Below are 25403 nucleotides of genomic sequence, written 5' to 3'. Positions count from 1 at the left end.
AGTCTCTCTTGCATGGCAAGAGGCTACTTTTGTTTGTCACTGAAATGTAATGTGCGTGTTTTCTTGTCAGAAATAATTAATGCCCAAGGCATGCCTTTTTACATGTTATATTTTTTCATCGTTTGTATGTGTGGCTCTTGATTGAGAAATCTCATTATGTTGATCAGACAAGCATGCAGCTGTTAATTGGAAGGTGTATTTCATGAAGCAAATAGTGATTTTTACAAACTAATTTGTTCTGAGCCAATCTGAAGCAAGGATTTCAGTAGCTTATAACAATTGTCATTGACAATCGGGTCTTTCACATGAATATGGGGCACAAATTGTAACATTTCTGCATAAATCAATACAAATGTATTGTACATTCATTGTTTGTATGCTCTACATTTGTAGACCATATGTTTTACTTGATATTTTGTGCCATTAGACCCAATTTCTTTGAAGGTACCGTGTATTGAGCAAAACGGCAAAATGCTGTTATGTAGACACGGTGTACATGTAGCATCAGGGTTTTTACATTAATGGTCCTAAAAGTGAAATTATGGCAATTATAAGTTGACCAAAACTTGAAACAGTATGCACATTTACCTGTTAAGGTCAGGGAGCCAAATACTGCAGATTTTCTATGCATAGTTCTATCATTTACAAGAAAATTTGTCACTAATCACTTCTATGCAGCATGGTGTCCGCTGAATGTCACATTTGATGGACACGGAGTAGCATAGTGACAATTTTTTGGAAAAACCCAACCAAAATTTACTATTAGTTTCATGAAATGTTCTCCAGGACAATTAATTATATGGATCCCTATTTGATAAGCTTTTATTCCTCAAATTCAAATTGGCAACGTTTGGATTTTTATATCACTGATTCATTTTTGTGATAAAGTATAGTATTGGAAATAAAAAGAGATTGATAGTGGATATTTTGATACAAGTTTAGAGTTTGCAAGTTTTCATGTGAAAAACGGCAATATCAATGTATCTGTGGGCCGTGGCATTTCCAATTTGAATATTTAAGAGATCTCTTCATTATTCTTTTTTATTCAATGTTGTATACTTATGCATTTAAACTAGGCACTGTTGGGGTTTATTTTATTATCTTTCTTGTGAAGTGTGTGCATGTATGTTAAATTCTAAGATTCTGAATGAAAAGGTTATTGTGCCAATATGGTTGGAAATTCAGTAGGGATATTAAGCTATTCATGGACATGTATGTAGTTTAATTCATACAGTGTATTGAAGTTGAATTAAAGTAATTGCCGCCAGCAGACAATGAATTCATTATCAAGCTTTTAAATCAAGACTAATTCTTACCATATCATGAATATATGAATCTGATACATTTCATTTTGTGAAAATATCAAATTAGAGCTGAAAACAGACATGCTGAAGATCCCTAACAAAGATAAATACATGTGGGATAGTCATACATGTAGTGTATTATTTTTGGTTGGAAAAATATCACCAACCAGGATTGAATGCCAGGCTTATTTTTTTTATTTCTTGTTCTCAGCAATTCCAACATTTTGTACCAAATCGTTTGGCACAAATTCTTTATCTTTGTTTATACATATACGTACAAATACATGGATGGTCATTTAATTGGATTCTGTTCGAACTTATAACAACTGTGGCAATTGTGGGGGGGGGTTATCCGAAGTTTTTAATCATGAATGAGAAGTTTTCTTTTACTCAGTAATATATTCTTGGAGGAAGTATTATCCTTGTAAAAACTTATTTAAACTCAAACTTGGATAAAGAGCTGACTTGATTTTTTTTTCCTGGCTGTAAGACGTCCATGCACGTAAGACTCATCAAATGAGATCTTTGTGGTATTTGTACCATTTTGTTGCATATTTTCTGTCGAGTTTAGATTATGAAGTGAATGTTTTGCTATGGGGGTTTGATCACCTCGGCGTCACATCACACTAAAAAAATTGTCATGTTTTTATGAAACTTGCCAACATTTTTATCACAAGTAGTTTCATATGATTTGTATATTCACTTTGGCATTCATTGCTGTCATCAATTGTCCTGTAGAATTATTTGATTATGATATAATGTCAGAGAATCATATTAACATGGTTCCCTTTTCTTTTTATAGTACTAAAACTTATGCTGTAAAATCTATACATATTAAATATCATGTATATAATGTGAAGAGTTGTATATGCATGTATATTTTGCCGACTAACTAATTTCTATCGTTACAAGAGATTATTATCAATCAGAAGAGAAATTTTAGCTTGGTTACAAGATGCTTTAATTCTGATATGGTGTCATTTGATTGGATAAGAACGATTTTGTCAGCATTATTATGCATAACTATAATGTGAAACAAGGCCCTAGCTCTTCGTATGCAGGTAAATTTGCCCAAATTTTATCTGAAAATTCCTTTGCCTTGATTATTTGACTTTGCAAATTGATGCAGACTTCTGAAATTCATTCTTTAGTAGTCTGATGTTATATTTTTTCTTTAATGATTTACATGTCAAGGGAGTTGCTTGATATGGTGCAAAGGATCATGGAAATACGATTTTGTTCCTCTTGATTTGCTTGTGCTCTTATAATTCTGTTGGAAATTAAGTAAACACAAATTTTAATTAAAAGAAAAAAAATCAACCCTCATTGCACAATTGAGTGTGCAAATGAATCCTTCATAAATTAAGTCAAAATAATTTTTCTTGGGCTAATCGCAAAAAGACTTGCAAGCAGATATAATTGTTAAAATCAATACAATTCATATTTCAACTAATCAGAAATTTGCATTTGGGACTTGTTTTGATGAATTGTGTAAACACCACTCTTTCATTCTACAATGGGCTGTTTGATCATGTGAAACATGTTATTCTAAGTCGTGGTACTCCCAGGAGATGTGACTTGGCCAGGGTTACCTAAGATCCTGTTGCATAAAATATGTTGTTATGATAGCTTTGACATCATCCAATTGTTACTTCCATGGAATCCTTGATTTTGATTGGTTGGTGAATATTTTACCATGGTAGTTACTGAAGTTATAATATCTTTTATGCAACAGGGCCTTGAATGTTATCTAGAGTTGACTCCCCATGTTACAATCCAATTGGACAGCTAGAATGGCTTAGATTTGAGATTAGTTGTCTACTTGCTTTGAGGAAGATATACGGAAGGGCTTTTAAAGTCATATTACCTCAGATTTGTGCAAATCATTAGAAATGCCTGTAACAGAGACGTCCGGGGGGGGGGGGGGGCAAATTTGGTGTACCATTGAGAAATTCCTCAGCCAAGCCTGTCAGGCCAGGGAAACATGAGACAGTGACTTAAAGTGCCATTACATAACCTTTGCTGGTCATACATCTTGTTCTATTATCAGTGATTTATATTCAAATGGTGTCAAATTTCCAATAAAATCCCTATAATCTGCAGTTAAAGGGATGGTCCGGGCTGAAAGTATTTAAAACTTATTAAGTAGAGTAGAATTCACTGAGCAAAATGACGAAAATTTCATCAAAATCGGATAACAAATCACAAAGTTATTGAATTTTAAAGTTAAGCAATATTTTGTGAAAACAGACGTCATGAATATTCATTAGGCGGGCGGATGATGTCACATCTCCACTTTTTATTTTGTATTATATGAAATGAGGTTTATTCAATTTTTTTCCTCCAAGAACTAGAAAAATTGGATTGACAACTGATTTAGTGCATGAGACATTTATTGCTGCAACTTATTTCATTATAAAGGAGACATATTATTCACACAAGTATGAAATAATGAAATAACAATTATGTAATAACATAAGAAAACGGAAAGTGGAGATGTGACATCAGCCCACCTAATGAATATTCATGATGACTGTTTTCACAATATACTGCGAAACTTTAAACTTCAATAACTTTATCATTTGTCATCCGATTTTGATTAAATTTTCGGCATTTTGCTCAGTGAATTCTACTCTATGTATTAAGATATAAATATTTTCAGCCCGGACCATCCCTTTAAGGTAAACATTGTTTAATGGGTCGGCATTTCAACATATTTGTTAATACAAGAATTACAGATTAGAAAAGATTACGGATGTCGATTTGGGTTTGTTAAAGAGTTTTTTTTAAATATATAGATGGTTGTTGTCATTGTGCTTTACAAAACAACTGTTGGTTAGTTCATATTTGTTTATCAGTTTGCCAAAAAAAGTAAGATTCTATTTCACTTTATTTTCATGTGATATATTTTTAAAAGAGAATATTGATTAAAGATTCCACCTGTTTTTAAACCTATATTACATTATGCATTGGTTTATTGTGCATTCTTCAGTAGCCATAAATTTCATAGAAAGTGGAGGATTGGTCTTCAGATATAGGTCCAAGCTATGGTCCAGGCCAAGGTCTTAAGTCTGGTAAAATTATGGGGAACCAAAATTTGTTCATATTATATTTTTCTTGTCTGTGTTTTCATTTTTTAACGGTGAAGAGAATTAGTTTAGTTTCCCGTTAAGGAATGCATTGTGTACCAAATGTGATGAAAAATTGAAGCTATAGGCCTACTGTTTAGAATCAAAATTGGCTATCTGTATACTTAAACCAAGACTTTTAAATCAACTCCTTAAATGTATGAGATCAACTCCTTAAATTTGTGAGATCAATCAACTCCTTAGATTTATGATATCAACTCCTTGAATATGTGAGAACAACTCCTTAAAATTGTGAAATCAACTCCTTAAGTTGTGAGTTCAACTTGCGAGTGCAAGAGCTTATCTCAAAGGGATGCAAGAGAGAAGGCGAAGTTCGGTTGAGAGAAAAGAGAAGATTGGTGGCGATAGAGAGGGAAAAGAAAGAGGATTTGAAGAGAGAGACGGGCCTGTACACTTTTATTATGGCAGTCACATTTACCCTCCGGCGGCTGTATGGCGAGTCGAAAAAGGCCCGTTTATTCATTTTTATTCAAACCACCTCATATATGTAGCTATTACAAAAAAATGTTAACGGCTGCTTTCTGCTCGCCGTGGGGAAATGAGACTGCGCCATTACCAATTCTACTTGCTATTTCAAAATTGATATTGGCTCATGAGGGTCGATCCCCGGGGATAGAGGAATAATATCCAAAAAAAGTTCAGGGGGGGGGGCTTGTACAATCTCCCCCCCCCCCCCATATTTCAAGGGCATGAAAAAAAATGTATTTCTCCAGAAAAAAAACGATTAATTTATTAAGACATAAAAAAAATATACAATATTTCTTCTTTTTTTACAGATTTGACAAAGATCAACCTGACTGACCTATATAATGCGGATTCCTCATGTTCAGGGAGGAAATAATCTTTGTTTCACCTAACAATGAGGAGTAAATTAGAATATTTCAAATGTCATATGAAATACAAAAGAAATAGAGAGTGGATGACGTCATCAGGAGTTTTCATCTGCATACCGACCAGGATATGCATATAACTCTTGTGAAATTAAGCGAAACTTAAGTGTCAAAATTTCTTATTTTACATCCATTTTTATTAGTGTTATGCTTTTGAGGTTTTCTCTTTTCATTCAAATTAACTTTTTGTTGAGGTAGACTTGTCCTTTAACAATATGTCAGAATCTGACACGAGATAAAAAAAATCATGTAGTTATCTCATAAAAATGACATTTACCTTACACAGAACTGGTTTTCATGGTTTACCTTATGATAAATAAATCTATTCTTGGTTGTTTTAAGCGTTACTAATGCTATTTCGTATACAAGGAGGCATGCTTTCATTTTACTGTTAATGTTTTGAGGGGGTTTTTTCTTCTTGAAATAGACTACTTGTAAATTTGAAACTTGTCGTGTGTTACAATGTTGGGTAATTTAATAGTGCAAGTAGACTACAGTGGCCTAAAAAGTGATTTTAGTAAGCTAAAATGCTATTTTCGCATGTCAATTTCTTAAAAAGTCCCTAAATACCATGGTAGGGACCCTCCTCCCACACCCTCACCCACCGGGACTCGGACACTGATCATCACAAGAAATCGGACACCTATATGCATTTGCTATAACCAATGCAAACTTCAACCAAATTTATGCGATTGAATATGCAAAGAAGAGGCAATTTAAAGATAAGATTTCCGCGAATTGCAAATCCTTTTCAACAGTAGTGTTCCTCGACATTCCAAACTGTATAAATGACCCACTGTAGTGTTCTACAACAATCTATTCAATGTGAATTTTGACAAAGAATAGTAAATTTGCCCTCTCACTCGATTCTTTATTTGTTGGTGCATGCAGGGGCTTCCTCCTAGCAACAGAGTAAAAAAGGGGACTTAACTGGGACATAAATAGTATCCGTCTCGACATATTTTAAGCTCCGAAGATTAAGGTGATGGAGGGGGGGTCGATTAACCAAGCAGGTTAACTGGGGTAGAATGGTTGTACATAAATGGTAAAATTTATTTTCGCAAGCCGGACCACATTGCGTGGAATTATTGAAAGAATATGAGTGAGAGTTCTTTTCGAACTTTTTTTTTGTGTCGTACATAACCAATAATTTTAAGGTTTAAGCATTTTCTGTTTTGAGCAAACATTCCAAAGTTAGCCAAATCTCTTAGAATAAGATTTCTAATTTCGATGACAATTTACCTCTTTCAAATAATGTTTTGCAAAATGTTTCGGTTTGTTTGCTTCGCTCACTCACACAACGTCGCAAATTATCTTGCTAAATGACCATTGAAACATATGGAGGTAGATAACGGTGTCCCCCCCCCTGATTCATATCATAATTCGCAGATCCTGATCGAAACATTAGACGATGCTCAAGTATATAAACTTATAAAGCACAACATTTATTTTGTATGAATCAATGTCGAAAATGTGTTAAACTGGACTTAAGAAATGTTTATATGAAAGAAAAAAGGAAAGACTTTGACGTGCTTTATCAACACCAACGATGCCTTTTTTAAGCAAGTATGTTTTTTAGTTCGTAATTTGCATATGAAACATAACGTATCATTCTATGGTACAAGGCAAGTCCCCCCCCCCCCGTAAATAGGCGGTTTGTAGAGTGAACTACACAAGCGAGGCAATAAGTTAAAAAAAATAGCACTGCGTACTATTTTTTTTTGGAAACAGAATCAGGGCATCGTGAGGATTTATTCCCCTCCCCCCTAAAGCCTCCAAGATACAACGATAATCAAAGACAAATCTAAATTGTAAGATTGGTATATGCTTCCTTAGGCATGTCAGGTACAACTTGATTTTTCAAGAATGAAATGAATTATTAATGAAAAAAGGGAGAAAAGAAAAAAGACAATAGGGAGAAGTGGGAAGAAAGTGTATAAAAAAGGTGAGATCTTGGCCGTCTAACTCAATAATATCCCAATAATTCCGTTGAAAAAAAAGACGTCACTTGGTGGTAGTCTTAATACCCCCATCCCACCCCTCTCCCTATATCAAAATATACTGGCCCCACCCATGTGCTTCCCAATAGCAAATCGCGAGTCAACGGTGCAATGGTTTCATTTTTTTCTTATATTTTGGTGCATGGATTACCAAAATAATATGTCTATTTAAACATTTGTACGTATTTGCAAAATGATTAATGCGATTTTATTTCCTCTTTGCGAGCTATCGGACCATAAATATTATGCAGGCGTCCTGGGGCAGGCAGGCGTGTGTCTTTCAGATGAGTCCCTCTGTTTCTCTCTCATTTTTAACATTTGCTATGGTTTTTCTGTGTTCTATTACCTTGCTTAACACTTGTATTGATCTAATGAAAAATAAATACTGGATAGCTGCTAATCAATGCGTCATATCTTTTTTAGAATTGTATACATCTTAAGTCCCCTTCATATACAATACCAGTGGCGGATTCAGGGGCACAACCGGCTCGTGCCCCACCACACCCCCCCCCCCCTTGAGAGGCACAATCAAATTTTGTAATGTAAAAATACCGTTGAAGCAAAAGTGTGCCCCTGCCCTTTTATGTGGAGGCCTCTTTTTTTTTGCTTGTCAAATTTTTTAGTTGACGTAATCCCTTTAATTTTTAGTTGAAACCCTTTTCTTTTCTTTTTTTTCTTCTTGCCTGCTTGTCAATTTTTTGCTCGCGGGGAAAATGTGCCCTCCCCTTCGAAAGATCCTGGATCCGCCCCTGTGCAATACGATGTTAGGTTTTCCCCTCGAAATGCTTTCACGTGGAGCTGTTATATTCATGTTATTCGTTGCATTATTTTTTATCACTCATCTATGACATTCTTGCTTTTGATTCATAAATGTGAACTGATACGACAAACAATTTTATCGACTTCTGTGATAATTGTTAGATGCTATAAATAGTGCATTTTGCTCTTATCAAAGAGAATCTAAATCTCTTCCTGTTGCGTGTATATAGGGGAGAGATCAGTGGTATAGCCTGGATTCACGAACTCTTTGGAACTTCCACCATTTCTTTCGTGTTTGTTCTCTTTCTCATAGAACCCCTGATCTGGACCTGTGGTCCACGGTCATTGACAATTAGTTTCAAGTGACAATAGAACCATCATAGAAACAATATACCGGTAAAGGAAAATATTGATCGTCATAGAAGTGGAGTGACAGACGCCCATTTGTTCAAGTTATAACGAGGGGTGACAATGACATGACAGGATCTGCCTTGTGCATGAGGATATTATGGAAAGACATATAAAGTGGCATGAGATGTAAGATATTACCATTATTTATTATTGTCATCTAGATCGAAATTAGTATTGGGGTCGTGCTCTTTCCACCCGAGGTGAGGTTTTTTTTTTGCATATCCAAACTTCTCCGGGGCGAGAACTCACCTTTCAGTTTTATTTCAGCTCTGCATCTTGCTTGAATTTATTCAATTTGAACTTATTATATTTCCAACAAAGGCCATGATGAGAGAATATTATTTGCTGAATGTCAGACCGATCGAAATTTGATTTCTTGATTAGAATCAATCACAACGTTTTGTAAGACAGTGCCCTGACCGGGGGCCATTTCATCAAATTTACATATTTAAAACAACATTAAATTTTAAAATAACCGTTTATTGAAACTTCAAAGGTATTGAAATAATTCATTTTGACTTGCTGATAGTCAAATAATTGTCATAGAAAGTGTTCATTTGTTATTGCAAGTCAGAGGCTGAGCCAAAAGTGGGGGGGGGGGCTACGGGAGCTTCAACCCCCCCCCCCTCAATTTTTTCCCCCAAACCGTGTACAAAAACATAAAAATGACCATAGGATTTGTTTTTTTCATCATTCGACTTTTGCATTTTATGGTCAGCCCCCCCCCCCCCACTTTGAAAACCGTTCCGCGGCCCCTGAATGGCTTGGGAAACAGGACACGGGTCTTGTCAATCTTCTGAATAGGCTTTATTGTAGTTTCTTTATAATGAGTGGTAATAGGGTGTCACTCATGTGATTGACATTGTAAATCATTGAATTCTTTGCTTGGATTCTCTGACGTGAATATGATAGAAAAAGAGGTGATTGCTAATTAAATAAAGCGAGTTATGCACGGATTATACACCTTCCAATACAATGGAGAGGAATTGTGAGTCGGAGGGGGGGGGGGGGGGTAGCTTGTTAATCAGCAATTAACACCTGCGATCATACTGCAGTACATATACGGCAATAGTTACGTTATTATCTGTCGGTTTGGAGTCGGTTTCGTTGGTGCGTGACTGTTAGTTTACTCCTGCATTCTGGCGGTTGACATAAACTCTCGTCTCCCCCATTTTTCAGAATGGAAAGAAAGGAAAAATCATCTAGTTCATGAATTTATTCCAATCGAGCTCGAACTATCAGTATTTTTGTAATGACTGGTTGTGATTACCTATTATCGGTTTATTTATTCTAGACTACGCCCTATATGTAACTTTTTGTTTCCAGCTCTTAAAAAAATCATTATTTTTGTTAAAATAATGATGATGATGATAATGATGATGATGATGATGATGATGATGATGATGATGATGTGATCATCATCATCTGCTGTAATCTTCAAAGGGCTCTACAGCCTATCTCGGAGATGATGATGATGATGATAATTCATTATTATTAGTTTGATACATTCATTAAATGAATTAAATGATAAAGAAATAATCAGAAGGAACCCCAAAAGTTTATAACTTGTAAAGTAAGGGGTTCGCATACAAAGACAACAAGTAAAACAGGCAAAATCGTTTTTCTTTAACACAAAAAAATGCTAACATGCTAGAGTATGCATAATCATATTCGAATGTTTCTGAATAATCATTTATATATGTATATATATATATATATATATATATCTAGTGTATACACAGTTAGTATGCCCTATCCGCATGAGTACTGCATTATATACAAAGATGAATTTCTTGTAAATATTTGCAGCAATGATGGCACAAACCATTTTGAATTAAATTTAAGTGAAATTCACATTTATGGTTTGAACATCGAATAACAATTCACACAATATTGATGGATAGCATGGCCATGAAATGTCAACAGTCAATCGAAGACTCGTGTCAAATAATATCATTTTATGTATTAAAAGAAACAATCACCTGTTAATGGTTCGAGAAGAAAAGAAGTCATTTTGACTCCAGCAACTTATGTCAATAAAGGGCTCTTCTTTTGTGCCATTTGCTTCATGCAAGTCGTACCTTTGTGTGGGATCTCAACCATTGTCAATCTCCATAGCTAAATTAAACTGACGCAATCAATTAGAGAGTCTTCATGTCAACTTGGATAGTCTAGGATATCAGACCCACCTAATAGTTTTATACCAGTATATGCCTATTTCCACCCTATTTTTACAGGTAGTGTGATTTTTTTTTTACTTCGTATTCGAATGTTGCGTTTTAGGGGGAGGGAGTTTCCCCTTCAATTCTAAAGCTTGATATATTTTTAGACTTACAGTCAAAATGTGAAATTAAAAACATTCCGGTATTTTATAGAACAAGTGTTTATTTAGTGGTAAAGAGTATACTTTTAAATTTAGTATTCTTTTTTAAATCCAGTTTGCTTGCGTTGCTCGAAGGCACAGAATCGATTCTATTCATTCGATAGGTCAACAGGGTTGGTGAGCTTACCGTTTCTATGGTAACTAGCTGTTGCTACTAGTACCACACCATTTTCTAATTCACTTTCTTCTACTCCAGAAAAATTACTTTTACACCTACTCCTACTCCTCTCCCTAATGTATTACCCACCAAAGGAATTAAAAAACGCAACACCTTCCCTCATCAATAATTAAGGAAAAAGTGAAAAGACAAAAATGGAAAAGGTGAAAAATTACATTGTTTTATTTTTTATACATTGTCAAAATCTATCACAGAATTGGCTGTTTTACGATTGCATAGAGGGTCAATTTTATTTCTCGCTCGCGACTTTGTAGAAAGTTTTATCCGACGTACACTATGTATGCCTAATCATTTTTTTTTTCATTGAAATCATTTTTTCATTGAAATCAATCCTAACATAATTGATAAAATCGATTACGTCAGCAAAGGTATATATACGAGAGACAAAGCCACAAAACAAAATAAATAAAAACACAGAAAAAACCAATACGGAGAATTGCAGTCCCTTCCATGTAGAGTATATAGGCATAAAGGGGAGAATGCTCCTAACCTGGGGACGGAGGGGAGGGGGGGGGGGGTGGGAGGTGGAACAACATTTTTATCTTTTTTTCTCTCTGATCATGTCATATATTTTGTTAATATTTCATTTTGTAATTGCTGAAACGCATTAGTATATTAATTTCTAGTATTTTTGAAGTTTGATGTATAAGTTGTATAATTATATTGTAATGGATTTATTGTATAATTTATAATTATGTTTCAAATAGTTTGTACAAATTGTTTATAGAATCTGATTATGTATGTTGATTTGAGAGAATATAATAAAACATCCTTACAAAAAAAAAATGAAGTAATCGAGTGGAGGTGCCGTGGCCGAGTGGTCTAAGGCGCCTGGCTATACATGGAAAGTCGGGAGTTCGATCCCCGGCCGCGGCACCTATGCCCTTGAGCAAGGCATTTAATCTACAATGCTCTTTTATCCTGCTTTCAAATAAATGGAAATGCTATATGCATTATTGGTAACTAGGTGTGCACTTGTTAAAAAAATATGAAATACAAATCTTTAAAATATATCTAACTGAAATGTTAATGAATGGAACAAACGACCTTGAGGATCATTATGATGTTACTTGACATATTCCTCATAGATGAATGCACGTTGCAAATCACCCCCTCCCCGGCCCCTTCTCTTTTCCAGCTATCATTCATTATAGGAACTGCGTCTGATCGTGCAACTAAAAGAAAAGTGGCCGTCTTACTTTATGTTACGTAAGAAATGCATTGTAATTGAGATTTATTATAAAAAAAATCACTCGTAATGCTTCGCCGCGCCGCCGCGAATCAGTTTAAGGTAAATAGAGACCAGCAATCAGGCTCTCTACAATGGAATGTTATTTATAGAATCACCTTGGTCGTACAATCTGGGGATGGAATGCGGATTAGAAGGTGTTTGATTTACTTTCCCTTCGATCCCGATGGTAAAGGACAAGGTACCAGTGACTGATCAGTAGGAATTAATATATCGATCATAACCGATATTCGAATTATAAGGCTTTACTGTGATTCGGGTTTCTTCACTCTTTGGTGAGTACTGCAATTTTGCTGTTACCATGGTTACTCTTCAGAGAGAGAGAGAGAGATATATATATATATATATTGTTGTCATGGAAACAGCATTACAGTAGTCTTCGTCGTCGTAGTAGTATAGTAGAGTAGTAGTAGTAGTAGAAGAAGAAGAAGAAAGAAAAGAAGAAAGAAGAAAGAAAAAATTGCTTTAAAAATGTTGACCATTTTTCAAAAATCACTTAGAGTTGACTATAAAATACAACTGATTACGTCTTTGAGTTGTTGCTTACGACCGCACATGTTACAATGGAACAACGTATTCTCTTTTTAGATACTTGTTAAAGGTCAAGTCCACCCCAGGAAAATGTTGATTTGAGTAAATAAAGAAAAATCAAACAAGCATTATGCTGAAAATTTCATCAAAATCGGATGTAAAAAAAGTAATTTGTGACATTTAAAATTTTCACTTATTTTCGACAAAATAGTGATATGCATAACTCAGTGACATGCAAATGTCGCAGTCGATGATGTCCCTCACTCCCTATTTCTTTTGGGTTTTTTTTTATTGTTGAATTATACAATATTTCACTTTTTATACAGATTTGACAACAAGGACCAACTTGATTGAACCATATAGTATTAAACAATGCTAATTCCACATGTTCAGGGTGGAATTAATTGTTGTTTCACAAGACAACAGGTGGAAATTTGAATATTTCACATTTCATATATAGATACAAAGAAATAGTGAATGAGTGGTGTTATCACTCTCCTCATTTCCATACCGACAAGTATGTGAATAACTGTTTTGAAATTAAGCGAGATTTAGAATGTCATAACTTTCTTATTTTTCACCCCACAACTGGGCGTTGCCGGTGGCGTGCGCCTGTAATCCAAGATGTGGGGAAGTTACAAATTGATGCAGAGGTTCAAGGTTCGAGCCCTGATCACGTCTTTCGGATGATGACGTTAAAGGTCGGTCCCAGACGTAAATAATCATACCTGATTGATACACGTCTGTCAAGAACTCAAAATACACATACATACATCCGATTTTGATTGAATTTTCAGTGCTAGTGTTGAAATTTTCTCTTTTTATTCGAATCTACTTTTTTGGGGGGCCGACTTGTACTTTAAGCAAAAGGCCAAGGTTAAAATAAAGCATTAATTTTTGGTTGAACCCTGCAAGACCACCTGCACCACGTGATTATATGGGATGGGGATCATTGCACATCCGAGCTATCTTTTGAAGTGGTTATGGGTAATGGTTACGGCCTATATTTTTACATTTTATTGGCTTATAGTATCAAAACTTTAGTTACTAAATCTTTCTAGAAAATTAATTTCTGAGGATATCACTTATAATTTCAAGCCGCCATTTGCTTATCGTTAATCTTGGCATTTGTGCTACGCGAAATCGATGAAAATCAAATTTTCTTGACAATACGTTATGCTCAATAATTATATAAAAAAGTTAGGAAAGAACAACCAAAAAAGTTTGAAAGACAGAAACATAGCGATAATTTCAGTAAAGAATAAAAGGAAAAACGAAAGTTTGGTAATTTTGGCGCCGATTTGCATATCATTATACACCGGAACCCACATGTGTGGATATAAGTACGCCACGCTGTGTGTGTATATTGTGTTTCCCTGACTTCAAATCAGAAGCGCACACAAACATACTGGGCATGCATGTTAAGCCCGATATCCATCAGTTGACTGTTTGCTCTGAAGCCATACGTTTACTTGGTGTATTCAATAGCTCTATATGATGTATTCATGGTGGGCTATTGTCGGAGGTTGAGTTGATTGGCGACGACTTGTTGAGAAGGTAAACTTCTCCGGGAAAGTTATGAGCTTAATTTCGACCTCGTGGATGCCCAAAATGTTCAGATGATTGAGATGGTGTCCTTCGATTTAAATACGACTGGAAAGGGTTGAGATATTGTTCGAGGAAAGATTGAATCGACAATAATAAATTCCTTTGGACAGTGTAAGAACATTCTGTATTCATGATTCTTGTATTTGTACGATATCTATTCTTAAATAAAGTATATTCTGTTTCTCTCTCTCTCTCTCTCTCTTTACATATAAAAATGTATAAAGTGTGTGGGTGTGCGTGTGTGTATGTCTTTGTCTATTTATCTCTCATTATCTGTTTAACTATTATACATGTATCTATCTATCTATATCTAAGTATCTATCTAATATATAGCTATCTATCTGTCAGACTTTGTATTAATTTCTCTCGCCTTTCGCTTAAATTCCATTTCTGTCTCTTAAAAAGTATCAAAATGTCTCTTTCTCCGCTCTTTTATCTGTTGTTCTCTTCCTTTATCCTTTGTTCGATCTATCTCTTTCTTTAACTTATCATTTTTCTTATCTAGATGCATTTTCTCATATCATGCTATATACTTTTCTTTCTTTTTTTTTTGCTTCTTCCCTCGCCCGTAGCTCCATACTGAATTCGTTTTAATGTAAATTCATATCTCATATTTTCAATTGATTTCAGACTTTAAAAGATGAATGAATTTATATTTCATTCATACAATGCTTTAAATAGACAAATCTTACTTTCATTAACATTCATTATCCTGGCTTACAACAAATTGCATCAAAATCAACTGATTTCATCGAAGGCAAACTTCGTTTTCAACATTTTCATATCCATTTTTTTTCCATACCAGGCCCGTGCGGACGATCGCAAGTTTCATGTCGCAATGAAGCCGGTTGTCAAGGAGACTGTTGTTAGTATCCCCCTTCCTGACGACATGGCCCCTAGCCTCAGATCTGCCTTTGTAACCCGTATCTTCATCCTTCTCATCTTCACCTTCTCCGTTAGCTCTCTATTCTACACCACCATGCAGCTGCATTATCCACGCTCCAAAACAGGTTGGTAAACGTTTATTTTTGTCATTGTGTTAGTCTCCATTTCAATCTTATTTCTATTTCAATTTTCAATTTTCTAATATTTATCATATTTTGATATTGTATTTATTCACACATTTTTTATTCGATTTTATTATATTTAAGGAGTACTTACATGTATTTACACTCGCTCTTTAAAAATGATTTATATTTTTTTACATCGCAAATCCTAACATGTACCTGTTTAAATTGCAATCGTTGTTTTTTTACCCATTTATGAATTGTGGACTATTGTAAACATGCTGATTACAGCCTTTTGGATGTGTAACATGAATTGTTTTTATACGAAATAAACCATGATTTAATTTGAATTTAACCTCCATTTTAACCCTGATCAAAGGTCCAAATAAATCGTAAGCTATATAATATGGAGGGCATTTCGTCAACATTTTATCGTAAGACAAGTAACACAACTTGCCTTTGGTTTATCTGAGAAGCGCTTTGCTTGAGTTTGATTGGCTTAATTAATTAGAAGCACGCACAGTAACTGTCGGATGAAATATATCTGTTCTTACAGGAAACGCTCACCTGTTTTCCCTCATTTTGAGCCAATCATCTACAAGTACAAAATGAATGTCAGATAAATTTGACCAGATATTGACAGATGGACATCACATGCCTTTAAAATGCATTTACCAAGGAACCGTTTGACAGAGACTGAGCTGCGATTGATCATTGCTCAAATTATAGAAATCCCGCATCAATTTCGTAATTCTGCATAATATTGAATATACATAACATTCCTTTGGAAACGAGGAGAAGCATGCTCACACTGATCTATCAAGAAGATATTGTATGCATAAGTATATACATCATACTTGGAATATACTTTGAAATAATTATGCATTCTACATTTTTGGGTTGCTGGCCTTTGTGGTTGATCGGATCAACCTTAACTTTTTGAAAGACGGGGCCCAGGTCTTCTTACATTGAGGGTAGGGCATTGGAGATGGTGTGACACTGTGTCCAAAAAATGAGAAGTTTGACAGTTTAAGGGTAAAAAAAAAAGAACTTCTAATCGACTATGGTTATTAACGAGCCGAATAGATCAACCCAAATAATTTATCTTTGGGATTTCAAAGATTAAAACAAAATAAAATTGCAAAAAGAAATAAGGTCCAGTTCAAAGACCAGTTTTACATTTGTTACATTTGATCACAATAATGTATGTACATTTCTGTCTTTTTTTTATAACAGCTACAAGTATTACAAGACCGGGTTCGTTACAACTAGCACAATCTTCTTTGGATGTAGAGCAGTTGGATATTACAAACAGAAAACAGAGTGTCCACAATTTGACGCATCAGCTACATCAAGTCCAATCAAGAGACAACTCATCTGTCCATGAAGCAAGGTCGAGGAAAATTCCCAGGAAAAACATTACTTTTGTCCTGCCAAGAAGTTTCCTGAATCAGAACAGGACGAAACTACATGACGCAGGTGATGATAGTCCAAGAACTCTTGAGGAAGATCACCTTATCCTTGTGGAACCTCGTAGGTTAAAACTCTCTAGGGAAAAGGCGATGAAGAGGAGAGAACTGATGGCGTTGAAGACTCGCACGTGGGACCAGATCCAGGCTGCACGGAAGCAGGCAGTAGAACGTATGTGCGATCAACGACCCGACCTACGCAACGGCACCTTAGAACGCATCATCAACGCCAACCGAACGCAATTGTCGCATTACCTCGTGAGCGATCGTTTAGAGATCATCTTCTTGGCTGTCCCGATGGCAGCGTCCGACTTCTGGAAGGATGCCTTCAAGCAGCTATCTTTCCCTGGATCGCAACGTGGGAGCGGAGCAGCGGAGGAAAACAGCTGGCGAGTTCTAAGCTCATACGACGAGACAGAAATTCGACAACGTCTTCGAGAGTACAAGAAGTTGTTATTTGTCCGAGATCCCTTCGCGCGTATTGTTTCCGCGTATCGCCGGAAATTCCTGTCGCCGTCAGCGTACAGCAAGCAATATGAAGCCATCATAGAGGAAACATACCGGAAGTGGAACACGGGTGTGCATTACAACAGATCCTCGAACATAAGTTTTCAAGAATTCGCTTATTTTGTGGAAGATGCCCCGGACGACATCTTTTCAAGTCTCTGGCAGCCGACGTCCAAGCTGGCAATGCCTTGTGAAATTAAATATAACTTCATCGGAAAGCTTGAGGAAGGGCCGCCGGAGTTTACCAATATGCTCAAAAGCGCTCGGATGCATTCGCTTGTCAAATATGAACCGCATTCCAATACGCCCAATCACAAAGGCTCCATATACGATCATTACTTCTTACAATTATGGACCAATCAGATTAAACGTCTCTACAAAAAGTATGAAGATGACTTTTTAATGTTCGGTTATTCACTACCGACATACATGCACCCATGGGTTTTTGGTCGATTCAATGTTACGAGACACTGATTTTGCGTTAAACCTTGAATACATACTCATGGATTTATTGTGGTATGTGTTTTCATGTTCTGAAATATAACGTTTATCTTTTCTCTATTTTATAACGATGTGTTTAACATATCTTTGACATCCTTTTTATGTTGTTGTAATTAGAGCAATAGTATTGATTACAATCCCATAAAGTATTTTTTAAGGTTGACAATCAAAATTAGTAGTGCAACACATTTTATCATGATTATTAAAGTTATCTTTAGTTTTGTGAAAGTTCTATATTTTTCAGATCAGTGATCCGAAAAATGAAAATATATAACGTGCTATAATAAATGCAATTCCCGTCATATATTTGATTTATCAATTATAGGCCATGCACTTTAAATTTGTTGTGCATGCAAATTATCAAGTTGCTTAATATCACCACTGGTATGTACCGTGACGCATATTCTTTTCTATACAACTGTTTTTATTAGGGGTTGGTTACGAGTTTCTCTATAGCCTATTATCGATTAGTTTGAAATTATCTCGTGACCTTTTATCATATCATCTCGTGACTTTTTTTTTATCATATTGATATTCTGAAAATCTATATATGAAAATATCAGCCTTAAACCTGATACCATGCAAAACGTGGATTTTTCGCAATTAGGAATATTCATCTGTTTGGTACTCAAAAACTTTTGATTGCCAGGCTGAAATTTCAATCAAACCCTCATCGTAGATGGCGTATTAGAGTTAGTAACATTCGTCGAGTTCCAATAATAAAAAAATCATTAGGCCTACTTCGTATTTAGCAGTTCCTAAATATTAATGTTTTGATTTTTCGTACTAGTGTATGCACTGTACCATGTCTTTCGTAGGGCCGTATTTGCAAATACTGTGTGGACAATAATTCTATAAATACTTCTCAATGATAAAACAACAATCACATCGCACGATGATTGAAAAAAATGTTAAAGTGTGCACATTTATAGTCTTTACGGTGTCTCATGTCATAATTTGTATTAATTCCTTTGTCAATCGTTATATGGAATGGCGATGCACGCCATATTCTTATTCTGTTTTTCATCGAAATGGTGCAGATATTTTAGAGAGTTTGTGCAATCGTCTCAGTCCATTTAGCAAAGTGTAAACATTCTTCAACAATATCTACAAAAATCTCTTTGTATGAATATCGTAATTATTATGTGTAATCATAATTACGTATAATAGACATTGTATACGTTCGTAGTTTTCTTATTTATAATTATCTTAGCCAAGATTATATTAGTCATTTTGCCGTAATTAACTTCCATCTAGAGTAACTTATGGATTACTAATCTGTTCGAATCATGAGTCGTTTCATAAATATTATACAGTAGATCATAAAGTTACGCACAGTTATATACGAACGACTGGTATGCCATTCAGTATATATTTCTCTTTTAAACCGTGGAACTGATCCAGAAAATAGCACCATATCTATGACATACACTTAAATCCAGGTGCATTATGGGAGTCTTGATCAGTTAAAAACACGAGAAGTATGTTATGGATTTTCAGCTTAAAAATATGATGGTCTTTCTATCTTCAGAAAAAAAATGGATTGCATTGGACCATATACTGCTTTCTGATTTGTTTTTTTAAGGGGAAATGATGTAGAGAGGCTTATGAATATTTAAAAGACAAGCGGAAGAATTGTGTATCATTCTCGTAAGTATATGATCAACATGTTGCCCACTCTAAATACAAATCAGTCAAAAACGACTAGTTAATAGGGTCAGCTGGGTGCAACTAGACCTATTATTCTAGTCATATTTTACTAGAACAGAGTAATTTCTGACTAGAACATATGTCAGAAATGTGAATATCAGTGATTGCCATATCAGTTGCTCCCAGCTGACTACTGGTCTAGTCAATTTGACTGATTTGTTTTAAGAGTGCACTATGGGTAAGAATGCAGGAACTATATGTGCTTGTAATGGTCTTGAGCTGGCGCTGTTCAACGTGAAATATAGTATTTTGCCTATTTTAACCACAATTGCCAGTATTCTAAACTCTGGTTTAATTTAGACTCTGTTCTAAATACGTAGATTAGAAAGGTAGGCTTATCTCTAGGATCTCTAATAGACAAGTTCAATTTGACATCTCCTTAAGAAAACTCAAATCATTTATAATTGACTGAGAGCAATGACTGGAATGGTTATCTTCATAATGAATTATGAGAAAAGAGCCAAGCAAAGACAGGAAACTGAAATATGGAAATGCAATTTTAAAGTGTTTAGTTTTCCATAATTTTAAACAATGTCACATCAGACCATTGCCTATTAATAGAAGACTCATATCTCGTATCATCAACACTCTTCTTTCTTCTTTCGTACTTTTCCCTGTTTTAATAAAAATAATTGTCTAATTTTCTCCCGGCACAATTAAAGGGGAAGTTCACCCTAAAGAAAACTTTGTTGTAAAAATAGCAGAAAACATAGTAAAAAATATTGGTGAAGGCTTGAAGAAAATCTGTTAAAGAGTAAGAAAGTTATTAGAGTTCAAAATTTGGGATTTGTGACGTCATAAACGAGCAGCTGCCCCATGTGTTATGTAATATAAAATGCATGAATTTCAAATTTTGTATGGTTCCTGATGACTTAATTTTGTTTTCTTTCTATGATCGGGTGTGAAATGATTTGTCTATTGATATACAAAAGTTACAGTGAAAACTATTTTTTATTTTCTGAGAAAATGACATTTCATTGATTTTTTACCATTCGCTAGGTAGGAATGCTGCTCGCATATGACGTCACAAATCAAATAATTGAAATTCTAATAACTTTTTAATTATTTGATGAATTTTTTCTCAAACCTTCGGCAATATCTTTTATTATTTTTTCTGCTATTTTTGCAATAAACTTTTTGTCAGGGTGAACTTCCCCTTTAAACAAAAAAATCATCAGGGGGATCGCCCCTGTCCAATGTAACACCGCCCATGTCGTTTAGACACTATCAGAACAATATGATTTCTGACACACGTGAAATACACTCATAATCAGGTGGAATGAAAACAATCAGCGTGCATTTAATTCCAGACCAGGTTATAATCACCTTTGCTTTAAATCTGAGCAATTTGATTTTTTTTTTGTCTTCTCTACCACTTGTCTCAGCCCTTGTGAAGAAATTATATGCAGAATAATACAAGATTTTGTAAGATGCAACTCTTCATTGTCATTGAGTATTTAATTGTTTATGTGCAACATGCACAAGTATGTATGCATCGAAATTAGAAAGAGAAATGTTTCAAATTTGGCTGTTTCTTGCTGAAAGACAATTTAATAGCAGTAATATAAGTTAAACGTCAGGAAGAGAGGGCGAGAGGGGGGGGGGGCGGTGGGGAGTCAAAGAGGGAGAGGGGTTGGAAAGAGAGAGAGAAAGATACGAAAAGTTGTGAGATTGTGAGTTAGAGTGACAGAGAATCAGAAATAGATGGAGAGACATTGTACTGTACATTGAACCAAAAAAAAAAGGGGAAAACAGAAGATGCAATCAGAATTGGCCATAAAATATTGACAACATATTCTAGGTATTAGAAAAGAGAATATGAAATACGTATGTAATAATAGGTTTGATAAACATAATTCTTGATTATTTTTTCAATCTTCTTTTTACATTTTTTTTTAATATAAAAAATTTGATATTAACTCTCTAAGCTATCTTTTCTATGAACATATCAAAGATTTCTTTCAAAATATTGATTTGATTTTTTATTCTTTAAAAGTTGAATTAAGTATCTCGATTAATCAAATCATTAAAAAGGATATATGGTTGTGTCTCTTTTCATCCTGTCTTCCAATCACAATATCTTATATATCATTTTTTTTATATATTTATATTAATGTTGACACAAAATTTACAGAATTTAACCCCAAAAGGTCTAGAATAATGAATTATAAAATACGTGATAATAATTATCAATGATTTTACACTGAAAATAAAGTGTTGTTTCTGCCAATTTGAATTGAAACAGATATTCATTTGACATCAAACACTTTAAAGGAAAAGTCCACCCCTGATAAAAGTTGATTTGAATAAAAGGAGAAAAATCCAACAAGCATAACATTCAAAATTTCATCAAAATCGGATGTAAAATAAAAAAATTATGGCATTTCAAAATTTCGCTTAATTTCACAACAGTTATATGTACATCCTAGTCTGTATGCAAATGAGGGGACTGGTGACCTCATCCACTCATTATTTCTTTTGTATTTTATTACATGAAATATTTTTATTTTTTTATTTTTCCCCAATGTTCTGTGAAACAAAGTTTTATTTTCCCTTAACATGTGGTATTTCCATTGTTTTAAAATGTTATGGTTCAGTTAATTTGCTCCTAATGAATGTCAAATCTGTAAAAATTGAAATATTGTATAATTCAAACAATAAAAAACAAAAGAAATAGTGAGTGATAGTGAGTGATACATCACTATCGACTCTCTCATTTGCATAGCACTGAGTCGTGCATATAACTGTTTTGGGAAAAATAAGCGAAATTTTAGACTGTCATAACTTTCTTATTTTACATCCGATTTTGATGAAATTTTCAGTGTTATGTTTGTTTAAATTTATTTCTCTATTTATTCAAATCAACAATTTTCTGGGGTGTCATTGATCGATTTCCATGAAATGTTCATCAATTTTTTTCCCTTATTTAACCAACCTATCGTCAATGTGAACTCACCATTAGAATTTATTATTTTTTTTTGGGGGGGGGGGGGCAAAATCTGATTGCCAGCCAGTCTCACTCATCTTGGAGAAATTCGAGCGAGCATTGCCTGTTGAGGGATATAATAATTTCCTGAAGAAGATGGGGCTTAAATTATTTCGTTTCGAAGTCAATAAAAAATTTGTTTGCTCGGAATTCGAGATTTCATTATTATGCTATAGCGAGATGTACGCGTACGTGCATCATGTTCACGGTTAGAAAAAAGTGATGTATGTTAAAAAAAAATCAGCTTGCGTTTCGTGCTCGCATTATATGACTAGTGATGGGCTGCGTAAAGGCCCATTCTCTTATAATTCGAAACGACAGTCAGGAAAAAGTTCACTTTTTAGGTCAGTATATAAAATATTTTCAGCTCCCGCTTTGTATTTGCAATATCGAATGAGTTGTTTGGTTGAATACGCATCTTGTTCATGATTACAAGCAGTCCTATATATAATGACCAAATATTAGGTAAGAATATCAACAAATTTCAACTAGTACTTCTTCGCATCACTGTTGTTTGGTAAGATGCCCAGCCTGCTCATGCATGCTTACCATAAATGCTAAGAATGTTCAATTTTCAGATTTAAATAATAAAGTATCTAAAAAAATAACTCGAGCTTCGCGCTGGCATCATTTCATTTGGCCTTATGAAATACATCGTCCTTAGTTGATTTATTTACGAATAAAGTTAAGATGTGAATCCGTCAGTATATGATGAGAAATACCCCCTTTAAAAATCAGCTTTTAACGGCCGATGGGAAAAAAAAGGATGAAAATATTTTTTCCAACCCCGCTTATTAGCGAAAGCTGGCTCCGCCCCTGTTATTGTATGATCAGTATTATACATCATGCCCCCTATCAAACTTGGCAAGGTATTCACAGAGAGTGAATAAACAGCAGGGCAGTGTCTTGAATGTCACTTTGATTCCTTCTTAAGATACAAAGTGAATGTATCCTTGCCATGATCACTGTCCATTATTTTGATGGAGGTATATAGAATGTTTTCAAGAAACCCGATTCCCTTTTACAAAACGATGACAATATATACGGATTTGCAGAATGCTATTTCTAAGGGGAAATTTAAAGTAGAGACGTTTGAGCTCTTATGTGTTGAATTTCGATCCAATTACGTGTTCACTCATAGACCAATGCATGTACATATATATAGGGGCGGATCTTTTCCAAAGGGGAGAGGGTACATTTTCCCGAGGAATAAATTGACAAGCAAAAAACAAACAAACAAACAAAGAAACAAACAAACAAACAAACAAACAAAGGTCTTCACTTCAAAGGGGCGGGGCACACTTCTGTTTCAGTGGCATTTTTACATTACAAATTTTAATTGTGCCTCTCAAGGGGGGGGGGCTGGCTTTGCCCCTGGATCCGCCAGTGTATATAAACCAAAACAAAATGGTTCCCAATGATATTCGGCCTACTGAAATAAAAGAACGGAAAAACTCTTTCCTCATTTGCGATGATAACACATGGCATAAATGGTAACAGGTAACAGCAGGTATTAAAACAGTGGTATAACAATCCTGTCCTGGGTTTAACGCTATACCCTATCCTAAATCTAACCCTACAACTAACAGAAAACCCAATTGCAACTCTGTCCCTGGCCATAAAGTCCGGGGGGGGGGGGGGGCACTCAGTATATAATGCATAGTGTGTATGTGCTGCGGAGGGGACCCCCATTTTTACACTCAAATTTCCGCTTCAAATCATAGCATTTTCTTCTTATCGAGAAAAAAAAGAAGAAAGAAATCCGCTCCAAAGCTTCGCATATTTTTCGTTACGCCGTTCGGGTCGCATTGATACGCTACAGTGATCTGCAATTTTGGTGAAAATCGGCCGCAGAACACTGTCCGACCCAAAGGTCCGACCATCGGCTCTGCGCGAGCTCACCGGGCGCCTGTGCCGCCGGGCAAGCTGCATCCCCGGGCTGCATCATACACGCATACCCGGGATGTATTCGCACTCTCACACGCTGGCGATCCGTTCCAAGGACCCCCGTTTTCAAAAACATTTGTAGTTCCGAAGCCCGTTCTGACGGGGACCCTCCTTTTTACTATAAGCCTGCTCCAATTAAGGCCCCGTTTTGTCTCGCCCGTGGCACACCCCCACCACTTTTTTGGTCGAGTGCCCCCCCGGGCCCTAAAGGCAAGCTAGCAATTGTCGCATGAGCAAATTTCATGGGGTGTCAGCCCTGTTACAAATACCAATACCAATTAGTCAGTATAATTTCCTATCCCTAATTGATCACTGATGGCAGCAGGGCCGTCGGTGGTGCCATCAGTGATCAATTACAAGGCCCGGTAACAAATCACCTTGAATTAAGTGACCATAGCCCGGCCGGAAGCCGCCCTAAGGCCAAATTATAAATTTTTATTTTTTCACAAAGTTTTCCTCAAGGTGTATATGATGCAGGATTTTGCCTCACATATCGAGCGGCATATTCCTATTACAAAATATTAATATATGGTGACTTTCAAAAGGGGGCACACTTGTGTACAAACGGCTCTCAAAGGGGGGGGGGTGGGGTCACGGGCCAGATGTACCTCCTGGATCCGCCATTGCCGATGTAATAACCACTAAACTACACAGGGAACCATACTTGACACTTGAACCCCCCCCCCCTCACACCCAGTCCCCGATCCATTACCACTTGTTACCACCACGCCCCTTTTACCACATCAATACCGTCTTTGGACGGACCGATCAATGCCAGCGTGAATGCATTTTTTTCCGTTTAAATTTGCTTTAT

General features: G+C 35.5%; 1 protein-coding gene and 1 long non-coding RNA gene across 3 annotated transcripts; one reads left to right on the top strand and one right to left on the bottom strand.

Moving 5' to 3' along the window:
• Positions 1 to 1508: 1508 nt before the first annotated feature.
• On the bottom strand, positions 1509 to 4280 carry LOC121415726. Its single transcript, XR_005970038.1, has 2 exons — positions 3974 to 4280; positions 1509 to 3401 (listed from the first exon to the last, which is right to left on the bottom strand). It is a non-coding gene; the product is annotated as an uncharacterized LOC121415726 (long non-coding RNA).
• An 8087-nt stretch (positions 4281 to 12367) lies between these two features.
• LOC121415725 (carbohydrate sulfotransferase 11-like) lies at positions 12368 to 18658 on the top strand. Of its 2 annotated transcripts, none has more exons than XM_041609046.1 (3): positions 12368 to 12598; positions 15268 to 15472; positions 16706 to 18658. In XM_041609046.1, the coding sequence occupies exons 2-3, from the start codon at positions 15301 to 15303 to the stop codon at positions 17917 to 17919; spliced, it is 1386 nt and encodes a 461-aa protein (XP_041464980.1). In that variant the 5' UTR covers positions 12368 to 12598; positions 15268 to 15300; the 3' UTR covers positions 17920 to 18658. The 2 variants fall into 2 exon arrangements, with proteins under 2 accessions (XP_041464980.1, XP_041464978.1); XM_041609044.1 differs by lacking the exon at positions 12368 to 12598 and adding an exon at positions 14204 to 14573.
• Positions 18659 to 25403: the final 6745 nt, after the last annotated feature.

Source organism: Lytechinus variegatus, chromosome 5 (assembly GCF_018143015.1).
Source record: "Lytechinus variegatus isolate NC3 chromosome 5, Lvar_3.0, whole genome shotgun sequence".
In the NCBI taxonomy this organism is placed as follows: domain Eukaryota; kingdom Metazoa; phylum Echinodermata; class Echinoidea; order Temnopleuroida; family Toxopneustidae; genus Lytechinus; species Lytechinus variegatus.
Note: the sequence above shows the minus strand (reverse complement) of the source record. Positions and strands in the feature narration are given on the sequence as shown.